The 14,967-nt window shown below is 51.4% G+C and overlaps 1 protein-coding gene across 2 annotated transcripts in view; it reads left to right on the top strand.

The window, feature by feature from the left end:
- PARP1 (poly(ADP-ribose) polymerase 1) overlaps positions 1 to 14,604 on the top strand; it is a 42,076-nt gene extending 27,472 nt beyond the window's left edge. For both annotated transcript variants that reach the window (XM_030761753.2, XM_022579348.3), the window contains 10 exons: positions 3,457 to 3,585; positions 6,571 to 6,654; positions 8,132 to 8,254; positions 8,805 to 8,933; positions 10,361 to 10,459; positions 10,966 to 11,118; positions 12,068 to 12,195; positions 12,979 to 13,040; positions 13,618 to 13,732; positions 14,038 to 14,604. In XM_030761753.2, the coding sequence (XP_030617613.2) occupies positions 3,457 to 3,585; positions 6,571 to 6,654; positions 8,132 to 8,254; positions 8,805 to 8,933; positions 10,361 to 10,459; positions 10,966 to 11,118; positions 12,068 to 12,195; positions 12,979 to 13,040; positions 13,618 to 13,732; positions 14,038 to 14,119 (1,104 nt within the window). In that variant the 3' untranslated portion in view covers positions 14,120 to 14,604. The remainder of the gene's footprint in view (positions 1 to 3,456; positions 3,586 to 6,570; positions 6,655 to 8,131; positions 8,255 to 8,804; positions 8,934 to 10,360; positions 10,460 to 10,965; positions 11,119 to 12,067; positions 12,196 to 12,978; positions 13,041 to 13,617; positions 13,733 to 14,037) is intronic.
- The last annotated feature ends 363 nt before the right edge of the window (positions 14,605 to 14,967 follow it).

Below are 14,967 nucleotides of genomic sequence, written 5' to 3'. Positions count from 1 at the left end.
ACACAACAGGGAATAATTCACAGATTCCAGGTGAGGTTTCTTATCTGAAGCTATGTTGAATCATAGATCACGCGACTTGCTTTATCATCAAGATAGAATTATAGTGACTTGACGTGCTCCAGTAGGTCCCAGTTTTTAGTCCCAAATTATTTCCTAATAATTTCCCATTATTTATATTTGTTGCTTGAACGTCTGCCTATATATTACCAGACAGCCTTCTGTTGTCTCTTGGGTGATACTTTGGTGGCCATTGGTTTTCACAAAATGCTTACCTTGTTTTTATTTTATTTTATATATTTTTATTTTTGGCTGTGTTGGGTCTTCGTTGCTGCATGTGGGCTTTCTCTAGCTGCAGCGAGCGGGGGCTACTCTTCGTTGCGGTGGGCGGGCTTCTCATTGCGGTGGCTTCTCTTGTTGCGGTGCGCGGGCTTCAGTAGTTGCAGCACGTGGGCTTCGGTAGTTGTGGCCCGCGGGCTCTAGCGCGCAGGCTCCGTGGTTGTGGCCCACAGGCTTAGTTGGTCCGCAGCCCATGGGATCTTCCCGGACCAGGGATCAAACCCGTGTCCCCTGCATTGGCAGAGAGATTCTTAACCACTGTGCCACCAGGGAAGTCCCACCTTGTTTTTATACGAAAACTTACTGCTTTTATAATGGAGAGTGGTGCATGCTTATATTGCAGAAAGAAAGAGATTTGTAGATGGTACAGATTTAATTCCAAATTTTTGAGGCCTAACATGTCTTAAAGGAAGAATTCTCTAGTTTATAGAGTGTCTTGAGCTCTACCATTAAAAATAGAAATTAGCTCTTGTATAATGTTGAGGTGGAGAACTTGGGAGTTTAGAGTTGCACAGACTTGGTCTAACTCAGCAGTGCCCCCTAGTGAGTTTATTTTTCCCATTTCAAAAATATATACAGTTGAGCAACACAGGTTTGAACTGCATGGGTCCACTTACCTGTGGAATTTTTTTCATTAGTAAATACTACAGTTCCACACAACCCGTGGTTGGTTGAATCCACGGATGCAGCACTGAGGATAGGGAGAAACCAGGAATATGGAGGACCAACTCTGTTATTCTCGGATTTTCGACTGCACAGAAGGTTAATGCCCTTAGTCCCTGAGTTGCTCAAGGGTCAGCTGTATTTGTTTTAGAAAATTTTGAGAATGACAGAGGCACAAAGAATTAAAATCATGGTGTATGTCTTTATATACTTCTTTCACTTCACAGCTACTTTTCCCCAATGTAACACTGGAGTCTTTCCTTACATACTGTATTTTCACCACCAGCTTTTGACCTTACTGTTCTAGGAGCATTTCCCCATGTCTTCTAGAGCAATGCTGTCCAACAGAGAGAGATAGGCAGCCACTTAGGCAATTTTAAATATTCTAGTAGCTACATTTTAAAAAGCAAAATGAAACAGTGAAATTAATACTAGTTATGTGTTTAACCCAGAATATCCAAAATATTGTCATTTTGATATATTAATATCATTGAGATATTTTTACCTTTTTTTTTTAACTGAATATTTGAGAGCTGGTGTATTTTTAGCTCTTAGAACACAGCTCAATTCAGAGTGGCCACATGTCAAAACCAGTGACTACTGTATTAAAATGCACTGAACTAGAGCATCATTTCTTAAGTCTGTATAGAATTCCATCCTGTGGGTGGCCATTATTTGTGATTTACCAAACAACACCCTCCCATGCCCCAATTAGATACTTAGATTATTTCCAGGTATTTGCTGTAATGATGCTGATATACTTACCTCTCTGCTTGTTATCATTAGAGATCGAGTTACCGGGTCACAGAGTATACGTATTTAAATAAGGCTTTTTAACATACTAATCGTTTGCCTTCAGTGAAGTTACAGCTACAGCAGGGGTCCCCAATCCCTGGGCCATGGACCAGTACCTACTAGGAACCGGGCCGCACAGCAGGATGTGAGGGGCAGGCGAGCGAGCCAAGCTTCATCTGTATTTACAGGCGCTCCCCATCGCTCCCGTTACCGCCTGAGCTCTGCCCCTGTCAGATCAGCGACGGCGTTAGATTCTCATAGGAGTGCGAACCCTACTGTGAACTGCGTGCGCAAGGGATCTAGGTTGCGCGCTCCTTGTGAAAATCTAATGCCTGATGACCTGAGGTGGAGCTAAGGCGGTGATGCCAGCGCTGGGGAGCGGCTGCAAATACAGATCATCAGCAGAGAGGTTTGACTGCACAGAGACCATAATAAATCAGTTGATTGGAGACTCATATCAAAACCCTATCTGTGAGTGGCAAGTGAAATCAAGCTCGGGGCTCCCACTGATTCTGCATTATGGTGAGTTGTATAGTTATTTCCTTATATATTACAGTGTACTAATAATAGAAATAAAGTGCACAATAAATGTAATGCACCTGAATCATCCCGAAACCATCCCCCCACCTCCAGTCCGTGGAAAAATTGTCTTCCACAAAACCGGTCCCTGGTGCCAAAAAGATTGGGGACGACTGAGCTAGAGGATAAGAATGCATCTAAGACTTGTGTTTCAGCATCAAGAGTAGATGTATTGTGCCCCTGACAGCAGCAGCCCTGAACACTAGCACACAGGTTCCTCTCTGCAGCTTTGTTAAGCCAAGCAGATTCCAGGCTCAAGGCCCAATGCCAGTTGCCTTCATTCAAAACAAATACCAAACACCGTTAGTTGTTAGGGGACACCGTGATGGTCATAGTCCCTGCCCTTGTGGGTTCAAACGTGAGAAGGGTTAAGGCGTTTTCAGCATAGCCGGGTCTTGGCTCAGCCTGGATTCCCCGGATGGCAGGGGTGAAGTCCTGTGCTAGTAGAATATTGGGAAGAGCAGTCCCAGGGAACAGGGGTGAGGGGTGCAGACTTGGGAGGGTTGATGCTGGGATGCGCTTTAGCTGCCTGGCGGGAAGTCGGACTGTTAGCGTGGTCCTCTGGCACTATAGAGAATGCTGTGTGGATTCAGTCTTTGGGGAGGCAGGGCAAGAGAAGAAAGGAGACGAGATTTGTCCATCAGTCCAGTGTCCCCTGGGTCCAAGGATCACCCTCATAGCTGCCCAGCACTTCCAGGTTGGGCAGGAATGGGCCCCGGGCAGGTTCCCAGGCACAGGGCACCAGCACCCCCGGCATGGGAGGCAGTGAGGGAGGAGGTGAGGGCATGAGGGGAGTGTGGGTGCCTGCGGGTCTGCCTGTACAGAGCTGGATGCTTCAGTGGCATCTGGAGTAAGAATCTGGAGCAGCCAAGAGGACCTGGAGGGGTGCACAGCAAGTATCTGGTCCTGTGCACATGCATACATGCTTCTCCTGGCAACTAATGCCAAGCCTTTTTGATTAACACTCAGCTTTTTTTTTTGGCTGGTGGCACTCCATCCTGTGTCCTTTCTCTGCCAAACACCACCACCACTTTGCTTAGGTTGTTTAATTGTGTCCCTTCCTGATTTTCTTTTTCCCTAAAGGATGAAGAGGCAGTAAAGAAGCTGACGGTAAACCCTGGCACCAAGTCCAAGCTCCCCAAGCCAGTGCAGGACCTCATTAAGATGATCTTTGATGTGGAAAGTATGAAGAAAGCCATGGTGGAGTATGAGGTTACTGCACTTTTTGTTTTATTTGTGAGCGTTTGCTGGGGTTGATGATTTGAGTGCCGAGTTGGCAACGAGTTTGGTGGCTGGTCTTCAGCCTGAGACATGCAGGAGCTCTGAGGCCTGGGGTGCATGCTCTTTTGCAGAGGATCCTTGGCCTGCTGTGAAATAGATGGTGTGTTGTCCCCTGGGTCCCTAGACCCACTTGTGGGCATGGTCTTTCGTGGCCCAACCAAAGGGGCCACCTGGGGCTGTCATGGGAAGTCCAAGACATAGCCCACTTACGGTAAAAGAACTGCTGTAACCAGCATTGACAGAAATGCAGAGAGCTTCTGACACTTGCTTCATCAGATAAAATTCATACCAGCTGTTTTTAAGGAGAGATTGGGCTGGGTGGGATGGGGGTGATGGTATTTGTTTTTGTCCAGGAAAAGTGGCGGGGACCCTGGCCAAGGCCAGGCGTTTTCAGTTTGTTTTCCTGGGAAATGAGTGCAGAAGGGCCCCTTGTTCTTGCTGCCTCTGGCATCAGAGGTCTTGAGTGCTCACCCAAGGGGCATTCCCACAGAGGTCGTCCAGGCGCTGCTGGTATCTGGCTGGCAAACAGACTCTCCCCTCTTCTCCAGCCACCGAGCCCAGAAGCTTCAGGCTGCTCTGAAAAACAAGCAGGAACCAGCCGAGAGAGCAAGAATTGCAGATCGGCCTTGGCCATTACGCCCCTTCGCCGGCTGGCTCCCTCCCTGCCTCTTCCCAGGGCCTTCCTAGAGGCTCCAGGCAGCCTTGGAAGGGGGCGGAACGAATCTGAGTGGTATAAACCACTGGCAGCCTCTCTTCCTCAGCCCCGCATCTCCGTGTCTGGAGCTCAGCCTGGCAGGACTGCTCAGGCTCCACTGTTGTTAGAAAACTGAGTGTTGGGTCACCTCCTAGGAAACCCCTAATGGGTTTGAAGATAGCCAGGGCTTGTGCGGATGTCTTGTTCAAACAGATAAACAACCCGACTTCTGTCTGGGAGGTCTGACTAGTTTGAACAGCTTGTGGGTGGGCTCCCCAGGAATGCTGGCAGTGAGATGTGCGGAGGCGGGGAGGAGGGCAGGAGGCAACTCCGTTTCATTAAGGTTTCAAAAGAAATGTCCCACGTATCATTTCCGGCTTCCTGTGCTCTGGCTTATCTGTGATTCATAGAATTTCTCAACTGTGATCAGACCCAGTCTCTTTCTGTGAACATGACTTTTGTTTTTTTTTTAGCTTGTTTTACACTCAAGACAGGGAACTAGTTGATAAGCAGGAGGCAGAGGGCCAGGGGCCTGCTGCTGGAAGGCAGCCTGTGTTGAGAATGTGGAGAAGGGGGCGCCTGCTCCCAGCCTGATGGGCTCTACGTGGGATTGGGTGGCCAGGTAGATGAGTAAACATGGTGCCCAGGGGAACTGAGCGCTCCCTGTAAGGCGGGTGAGTCCTGAGCCCAGAGCAGAGTCCCAGCTGAGGTCAGGAGAGTGTGTGCTGTATCCAGAGTCCTGGCTACAGCTCTCGAAGCCTCCCTCTGGCTGCAGCTGTGGCTCTCAGTGCCCTGACCCCAAGGCATCTCTCCCACTTTTCACTTTCTCCCTAAACGCAGCTGCTGTGGAGCCCCTGCCCCCAGCCCACAGTCGGGAGGGGAGGCAGCTTGTGTTGGTTGAGCCCTGTTCCTGTTCTTGTGGCCTGTGTGTGTGTGTGTTGAGGGTGCCGGTTAGAGTCTTTTTTTAAATAAACACCGAAATGAGACAGCTCAGGGAAGTCGCTCCCCTCAGAGCATGCGCTCTCACTCTGGCCACGCTGCCCGTGGCCAGAGCACCTTCCGGAGTTCCTTCTTTAGAGTTGCTTTAGCGCCAACTCAGTCCATGCTAAGGTCGCTCTGTTCTTTTATTTTACTGTGGCCTTGGCTCAGAATACATTATCCACCTCCTTCCCCGGACTGAGCGCCAACTATTTAACTCTTCCCAGAAACCGGCTCTCCCCTGGGGATGGACAGTACTGAGGGTACAGAGACGCTGACGTGCCATAGCTTGTCATCATTAGACGCTGTCACCACTGGCCCCTGATCGGCTCCTGATGGACTGTGAGCACTTTCACATCCTGTTTCATTTAATCGGCATAGTGGTCTCATCTCTCAAGTGCTTATCCAGCCCAGTCTTTGTTCCAGGCCCCGCAGGTGCTGGAGATGTCAAGATGGGCAAGGTGCAGTGCTGGGGCCAGGAGCTCAGAGGGTCCACTGGGAACAGCCCTGGAGACAGTGGCTCCGGTTTCAGGGTGGGGGGCCCCGTGCGGCACTGAGGCGGGAGAGGGGCCGAGGCAGCGTTCGGGCAGGTCGCTCCCACGGGGAGCGGGTGCCTCGCCCGCTAGCTGGCGACCAGGCCTCGGCCCCCAGAGTTCACGCTTCTGCCGCTGCAGCCAGCTTGCCACCTCCCTGGATGCTGGTTCCCAAGGTATTGTGAGCAGCACTGTCGTAGGGAGGATGTTTAACCTTTGGGGTGACTGATTCGAAGGGCACACTGTTGATTTGGTGTAAGCATGTATGTTCAGGGGTGTGCCCTCTGAAAAATAATTCTCACTGCTTTATGGTTCTTATTTTCCGGGTGGGAATGGCCTTGGCTCTGAGACCCCAGGGAGGGTGCACCTTCGTCCTCACTTTGGAATTAGATGGGAGTCCTGCTGTGTCACCTTCTTCCAGAAGCGTGGGGCTGTTTCAGACTGAGTGCAGGGGTGGGCGAGCCCTGCTTGGCTTTTCCCTGCCGCAAATGGCAGTGAGCCAGAATCTTCCCTCACAGACTCCTGTCCCCTGCAGTGGGGGCGAGGCTGCAAAGCCCGTGGAGCTGGGTCACCGGGTGTCCCCGGGAGGACCAGAAAGACTTGTGACTGCTTCTGTAAGGGCCCAGGAGGCCTGGGGTGCCGCTTGGTCCGGCTCTCCCATCATCTCCCTGCACAGTGCTTTCAAAGGGAAAAATACCCCTGTCTCCTCAGATTGACCTTCAGAAGATGCCCTTGGGGAAGCTGAGCAAAAGGCAGATCCAGGCTGCGTACTCCATCCTTAGTGAGGTCCAGCAGGTAAGCGAGGGACCGACCTCTCCTCCAGCTGCCCAGGGGGTCTCCTGGCTGGCCTGTCACGGCAGGGGGGCGGTGGAGAGCATGCAGCAGTACATTTACTCAAGGTTACATGAAACAGGCATACTGATTCATGATGATTTAGATGTTTTCAGTTCAACAAGTATGACAAGTGCCTGCCACTTGCGAAAAGATGGTCACAGTACTGATGATTTAGCGGTGCTTTCAGTTATCAGCTATGCAGTAAACTCCCTATACGCCTAATGAGGAATTTCGTTCTCCTGCCTCATAGAAATGTTCTGAGTTTTATCTTGTGTGCCCTTAAGAGAAGCTGAGTTTATTTTGCGGTTACTAGGAAATCATCAAATAGGAAGTTAAATATTGTCTTTCTTTCATTTATGTTCATTCAACATCAATCTGCTGAGCATCTCCAACGTCCCCCAGTCCCCGGAGCCTGATTTAAGCCTCTGCCCTGAAGGGGCTGGAGGGTTCCACTTGTATTTGGGAGTGGCGTGTGAAAGAAGAAAAGCAAACAGGAAACTCACGTGGGACCAGGGAGGTGGGCTCTGGCTGGTGCTGGAGAGGAGGCCCTGAAATGTAGCAATTCAGTCTGGTTACAGCCGGTCCTGAGCCGTGACCCCTTTCCTCGTCACCCACTGCCTGAGACCTGGAAGGCTTTCCTCAGCCCAGGCTCTTTCCTGTCCCAGAATGTTGAGGCGGAGGCGCTGGGGTGGTGTCCTTTGCCCATAGCACAGAGCAGACTGCAGTACAGGCAGATGTTCAGGTGTGGACAAGCCCGTGTCACAGCGAGAAGCGGACTTGGAGCTTCGTGCCTGCAGGGTGCCGAGTCATTGCCCCTCTGCCATCCTGTAGGCCCCTAGGGTGTCTGCCGAGTATGCAGTGGCTAGTCCAGCTCCTCCATTTCTTTGTGCATTTACTGAGCACCTTCTGCATAGAGCGCTAATTGGCATTGCAGCATAGGGAGGGGCTCGCCTTTCTGTGCCTGGCCCTGGCCCTCCGGGGGCACCAAAGACGAATTCCCCACCTGAAAGATGAAGGGCAGTGGCCAAAGGGGCCTGACTGAATTTGGTAGCAGTGGGGTTTCTTTCTCCCTTTCAACATTTTATTATGAAATGTTTACAAACATACAAAAAGTTGAAAGCTATGAGCCCACCACCTAGATGCCGCAGGTGACGTTTTGCGGAGTGGTGGAGGTTTATGTGTCTGTAACTACACAGCTCTCTGTACAAGTGAAGTTGTGTACGAGAAGCCCCGTGTGTGCCAAGCCGCACAGTTTGAGGATGAGATCCTGCCACCGCCCAGTTGAGTGACACCCCAGGAAGGAGGTTCCCTGGCCCCTGTGCACCGCAGGCTGCCTGGGGACTCGGCTGCGGCACCCAGCTTCCAGAGGAGAAAGCCCAGCCAGGTGCTGGGGACTCAGTGCTGCTTCAGTCTGTTCCCTCTGTCCCCTCTCTGAAAGGCACTGTCCCAGGGCAGCAGCGACTCCCAGATCCTGGATCTCTCAAATCGCTTCTACACCCTGATCCCCCACGACTTCGGGATGAAGAAGCCTCCGCTCCTGAGCAACTCAGACAGCGTGCAGGTAGCACCGAGGTCCAGCAGGGAGCCCCGGGTCCCGGGCTTTGCAGGGCTGGGTGTCGCTCCTGTGCCACTGCGCCTCCACGTCACGATCCCTGAGGACAGCGGCCAGTGCTGGAGGCCCACCACTGGGCCCTCGTTTTGAAGTGGGGTTTCTACCCGTATTAGGAGCCTGCCCAAGGGTAGAACGGTTGGTTTTTCCTGCCCTTCCTGGACCACGTCAGTCTGGGGAAAAGGAGCCTTAGGAGAGAGGGAGCGTCTTCCTCCCTGCTTTCCCTCCCTGCTTCATAAGGGAGCCAGTGATCAGTCCCCACCTGTCAACCAGTGCGTGCCAGAGGAAAGACCGTTCTTACCATCACCGTGTGGCTTCTGCCTCTTCTCCCAGCCTCCTTAGCATTCCAGAAATCCTTAGGAGTGTTCATCTGTGAACGGATGGCGGGCTGTCCCTGAGCAGCTAGGAGGCACCTCTTCACTCTCTGTGTTGGACGTTACCTGGGTGAGTCTTTCTCCCTCACCTTGGTCCTTAGCTCAGGGTTTTTCTTGTGTTCCTCCAGGCCAAGGTGGAAATGCTCGACAACCTGCTGGACATCGAGGTGGCCTACAGTCTGCTCAGGGGTGGTTCTGATGACAGCAGCAAGGACCCCATCGATGTCAACTATGAGAAGCTCAGAACTGACATTATGGTAACAGGGCCTGCCCTTTCTGAAGCATCCAAACCCTTCATCCCAAGAGCAGTGGTCCCCAGACTTGAATGCGCGTCAGCATCTCCTGGAGAGCTTGTTAGAACAGATTGCTGGGGTCCGAGGATTGACCGTCCTAACAGGTTCCCAGGTGTTGCGGCTTGTGATACTCTGAGAACCTCAGAGCATTTCGCCGGTAAAGAAGCACCTTGTTTGCGAGGCAGGCTTCCAAGTCGCGGCCTCAACTGAGTGTAAAGACCTGTTTTTGTGGGGCCTTAAAGTTTTGTTTTTCCCCTTAATCTAGAGAGGGTCTCTGTTTTTGGAGGTTGTTGGGGTGTGAACTCTGCAGGATCTGTTACTGGTATCCTACTTGAGACGTAGAAGTGCCTGACGGCAGCTGTAATAAAACTATGGTGCCTGGGTTCGTGTCCTCTGGAGTCGAAGTGGCTCTTCGACTGGTGCACATAGCCGTTGAACTTGGGTGTGCTGGAGGCTTGGGCAGCAATCACCCTGCCTAGGCCACCCGGAGGAGAAATTTTTGCCTCAGCTCCGAGCTTGCCCTGGCCTTGAGCCCAGTCTCACATCTCTCTTCCTCAGCCCCCGTGTCCTTCCCTGCAGTGTTAGGAGGTTCAAGTGCACCAGGATCTGTTGAGCCTGGTGTCGTGTGTTTACGTCACTGAAAGAGTCTTTGCTCCGTGCTTAGGACAAAATACAGGTCTGTGGGTGTATGCAGGGTAGGACACCAAACGGCCTGGTTCTTCGTGAAGGGGTTGTTATTCTCTCCATCTGTGATTCTGAAGCCCTTTAATTAAGAGGCAATGAGGAAGACCAGAATTCCTGAATTCTCTTAACTTTGGGTAAGAGTATGAAAATGTAAGAGAACACACGTCGTATTTCCCATAACACACCCATTTATTTAGGCAGAGATTCCATTACTTGATGGTTATTTGGTGGGTGTTTGCTCTGAGCCGTGATGTGCACGGCCCTGAGGATCCAGAAGAGATGGAGCATTCATCCCCATCGTCAAAACCCCTGTAGTCCGTGGGATCCCTGCTGCTTTTCATTGCAAGTCTTGACTGCAGGGTGTCTCCAGCTCCTTGTTCTAGAGGTTCCCTCTTCCCAGACAGTGAGCCCCATGTTTCTAGCTTTCGTGATATCCCAAAGCACAGGGTTTTAAGGCAGAAGGAACACTGGGCTCATCCAGATAGGTGATGAAGAAGCCGATGCCTGGGGAGGTGGGGGCACTGGCCTGGCACCTGCCCCGGAGCGAGCGTGGTAGGGCTCGGAACACAGGCTGGCTCTGTCCCGCCCGGGCTCCACATGGGCCGTTTATTACCTGTGTATCAGCTGAGCCTGTGATTGTCCTTCCTGCCTCTGTGCGGCTCTCTTGGGGTCTCCCTTGCTCTAATTTCCAGGCGCCTTCCTTCTAGGTGGTGGACAAAGATTCTGAAGAGGCTGAGATCATTAGGAAGTATGTTAAGAACACTCACGCGACCACACACAACGCATATGACTTGGAAGTCGTGGATGTAAGGCTCTCTCCCCCCTCTGCCCCCTTTGTGTCCTGCCAGCTCTTCCCTGCTCATTCCTCCGACCTGGGCCTGGGTAGAAAGGAGCAGTTAACTTTGCTTTAAATCACCAGAGGAAGTGACTCGGTTGTTTGTGGAACACAGAAGTTCATAGTCCTATGGTTTGGGGGTGGCTTTTTATTCTGTTTTTTAAAAGACATTTCCTACCCCGAAACCTAGTTTTGCAATCAGAACAGTTATCAGAGATCCAAAATAAAGTGCCTCAAGTGTGCACCTACACGCAGCGCTAATTTTAATAGCTGGTCTCTGCTAAATGGGACCCTGAGTAGCAGCGTTGCTCCGTCCCAGCCTGATTGAAGCACCCTGCGTACTGCAGAAGGCCTTAAAGTGCTCCAGCTCTGGGGACAGACAGCTGGTCGGTTCTCCTGTGTCTAGTCAGATCTCCAGTTAACCAGAGTGACAAGTGGTTCCTCCTGCCTCTCTTCTTTATCCAATGCTCCGACCAGATCTTTAAGATAGAGCGTGAAGGAGAGAGCCAGCGTTACAAGCCGTTTAAGCAACTGCATAACCGAAGGTTGCTGTGGCACGGCTCCAGGACCACCAACTTCGCCGGGATCCTGTCCCAGGGTCTCCGGATAGCCCCACCTGAAGCACCTGTGGTATGTGCCTGGCCCGGGAGCTGTGGGGGAGGGGGGGGGCAGTGCCTGTTTCTGCTGCTGTCTCCACCAGAGCTTTGTGGGTACTTGCGTGAGAAGTGCACATGCCCCGGTGAATAAGGGGCCTTGTTTAAAGATGTAGGTGTAGCCATGGTTGATAAGGTGAACGTTGCCAGATGTCCCTCTCCTGACCCTCACTATTGAGAGCGTAGCTGCACACGTTATCAAGCAGAGTTTCTGGAACAAAGGAAGTAAGTGTCCAGGCCCTGCTTTGAATGCTAATTGGGTGTGTTGACTGACAGAGAGCAGGCTTTGGCCGCAGGCCAAGGCTGAGTTCAGACCTGCCTCTCCCACCTCCCAGCGGGGGACCTCCTTGAGCTTCAGCATATGCCTCGGTGAAATGTGCCGATAAATGAGTAGAGCCTGACCCAGACCTGAGCGATTGCTGTGTCACCTGCTGGGTTATAGACGTGACCCACCAGGCAGGGACTTAGGAATAGTCTTCCAAGCCCCTCGTTTTGTACTTGTAAAAAGAGGGGAGCAAAGAGGCTTAATGACCGGACTCATGAGTGCTGTGTGGTAGCAAACGCCCTAACCTCTCTGAACCTCGCTTTCACTTACCAAAAGGAATAAATATAACAGCCATGTTTACTGGGTGTTCACACGTGCCAGGCCCTGGTCTAAGAAGCTGTTATTAACTCATTTAATTTTCACAGCAGCCCCCTGGGGTGCTTTCCCCCAGTTCAGAGAAGGAAGTGGGGTCCAGAGAGATTAGCTAACTCCTCCCAGCCCCTGGGTACCCGGCAGAGCTGGGATCTGAACAGCCTGCTCCAGAGCATGGGCCTCTACCGCCTGCCGGGGGCACTGTGGGAAGTGGGGACACGCAGTCAGTAGGTGGTGCTGCTAACTTCCCGTGAGAAGGTCTTCAGCTGTCCCTTTTCCATCCCTCCAGACGGGCTACATGTTTGGTAAGGGGATCTATTTCGCCGACATGGTCTCTAAGAGTGCCAACTACTGCCACACATCCCAGGGAGACCCGATAGGCTTAATCCTGTTGGGAGAAGTTGCCCTTGGAAACATGTGAGTAACCCTGGCTTTGGGGCTGGTGGCACTTGATGGGGGTGGATGGGGTGAGCTGTAGGAAGGAGAGCTTCCCTTGGCTGGGGGTTGATCCTGAGAATTCCCCACCATGATTAAGAGGACCCACCAGTTAGGCAGTGGGTATCAGACGCCAGTGCATGTTAAGCAAACAAGATACAGGAATGCCTCACAAGACCAAGGACAGGAATACAGCCAGGCCTCGGGAACTGGCAGTGTCCATTCTTTCTGTGGGCTGCGAAACAGAGAGGTTGACTTGCACAAAGGATGGTCGCCTCACGACCCCTGTCCCCCTGCTGATGTGTACCTTTTCTGTCTGAGACCAGCTCAGGTTGAACTGGAATCTCAGTCCCAGTTCCAGATTCCCTGCAGAGGCAGTCTGATTGGCCCAGCTTGGATTGACTGTCCACCTTGGTCCTATCAACCGTAACCCAAAGAGAGCAGGGTTATGTAACAGACCAGGAGGGGTCCCAGGTTCGTGAGCTGGACAGAAACCTCCAGAACGCCCAGCCACCCCACAGCTCTAAACGGGCCCTTTCCTGAAAGCGGCCCCGTGGCAGTGATCGTGGGCGTAAACTGTTCAAAAGGGGCTGCGCCGTCAGTTTCTAGAACCAGAGAAGGAGGGAGTTCCTAGCATGGAAGGTGGACTGGGTTCTCTGAGTGTTTATCTCAGCAGCTCCCGTGGCCTTGCTCTGCTAGTCATACTGTTGGTTTGAGAGCCCAGTGACCTTGGAGGCTCTTCTGAACCTGTCTTCTCTTAAATAGGTATGAACTGAAGCATGCTTCGCATATCAGCAAGTTACCCAAGGGCAAGCACAGTGTCAAAGGTAATGTGTTTCAGAAACCTGCTGCTGCAGCCCCAGGCACCCTGGACGGCACAGGGAGCGGGCTTTCTTTCCCCCAAAGCCACAGTTCCTGTGGCTAGCTATTACAGGTTCATTTTTTTTTAAAAAATGACTCTCTGTGCCTGCCACTAGTATCGCAAATGCTATAGGAGGGTCCTGGTTGGAGCTCCAGTAACCGGGTGCGCTGGCTCTGGGTTTTAACCTGACTCTTAGCTTCAGCCCTGAGGGACCTCTGGTGGCATAGTGGTACCTGGAGCTTCTTGAATTGATGCAGCTCGTAGCCCGTGATGATTAGGGCCTCCTACTGACTAGTTGAACCGAGGGCTTTGGAATTCTGCTCAACAGAAAGAGGGCCAGGGGCACTACTATGCTTATGAAAATCAGTTAAGGCTGATACCCTGGAACTTGATAATATACCTACAGCTTTATGTCTGGAAGAAGGATGCAGTATGGGATGGGATTTGTGTGTCTTTTAAATGAACACGTAGATCTCATCTCTCTGGAGCATTTTCAACGTCTGTTGCCACAAATCATATCACTTCTGCCTTCTGTTTTGCAGGTTTAGGCAAAACTACCCCTGACCCTTCAGCTAGTATTACTATGGATGGTGTAGAGGTTCCTCTTGGGACCGGGATTTCATCTGGTGTTAACGACACCTGTCTACTGTATAACGAGTATCCTTTTACGCGTGTGCTGTGTGAGCCCAAAGGAATGTTCTGGGGCTGTGGAGTCACTGATACGCAGCCAGTTAACCTGGGGTGGGCTGGCTAGAGACTATCCTGTTGTGTGTCGTTCCCCGCAGTGGTCTCCCTGGTCGGGGTGAGAGACCTGAACACCCCCCGTCCCCCGCCCCCGCCCCCCCACCCCCCCCCACCACCCCCGCAGCGAGGGTTTGCAGGGTGTGGCCAGCAGGCTGGCTTAGCGGCAGCAAGTGCACTCCGCGTGGAACCGTTTGTACCTTGACATGCTTCCCCTCCAGGTACATTGTCTATGATATTGCTCAGGTCAGTCTGAAGTATCTGCTGAAGCTGAAGTTCAACTTTAAGACCTCCCTGTGGTGAGCTGTGAGGCGTGGCAGCCCAGTGACTGCGGCGTGAATTCGCCTGACGTGCTTTGTACCGACTGACCAGGCAGAAACTTGAGCTGAGTTGCCGAGGGATAGCACCTTCACTAAACCTCCTTAGAAGGGATTTTATATGAACACTAGGTCACATGTTAAATGATTCTCCCAACTTTTCAAATCCCTTGTTTGTGTTGCTGGGGCGGGGTGGGGGTGGGGCCGGGGGTTGCTTTGGGTTTTTCTCCTTCCAGCCATAACCCTGGTAGGTACACCTAACAATAGAGGAAAAGTTGGGGAGGGTTTTTCTGTGTGTCTAGACTAGTCCAATGAAAGAACCTTGCAAGCCACGTTAGAACGTCTGCCTCACTGGTTTCCCCAGGGAAGGAAAAAATAATCTTCTGCCCTTATTTCTAAGTGTTCATCTTTAGTTTTGGAAAAATGTTAAGCATTTATTTTGAGGTTAAAATAAAAACTAATTTCATACTATTTAAATTTCCTTTTTTATTTTGCATTTGTTGTCATCCTTTTAGCTTTTTGTTGGTGGTGTTTGGTGAGGAGTGTGGGGAGACCAAAGGGAGGAACATGAACAATTTCTCATACTCAGAAACGAAAAGTGCTTTCCTTTTCTAGAGACACTGGAACGTGGCAGCTCGCAGAATACGTAGGGTAGTAATTCTAAGTTGCATTTGAAATTCTCAACTTCCCTCTCAACGGTTTTGTCTTCTAACTTAGAACTGTATCACCAGAATACCAAAGGGCTAATAGTAATTCTGAATTAAAATTGAAATGGCTTCTGTACTTGTGTGTTGTGTGTCTGGTCTCATTCTGAGTGCAGATCTTTTCCTCGTC

Source organism: Delphinapterus leucas, chromosome 1 (assembly GCF_059928025.1).
Source record: "Delphinapterus leucas isolate spDelLeu-1000000601 "Yukka" chromosome 1, BTC_Dleu_Yukka2, whole genome shotgun sequence".
NCBI lineage: Eukaryota > Metazoa > Chordata > Mammalia > Artiodactyla > Monodontidae > Delphinapterus > Delphinapterus leucas.
The sequence above is the reverse complement of the archived record's forward strand: the minus strand, read 5'-3'. Positions and strand labels throughout refer to the sequence as shown.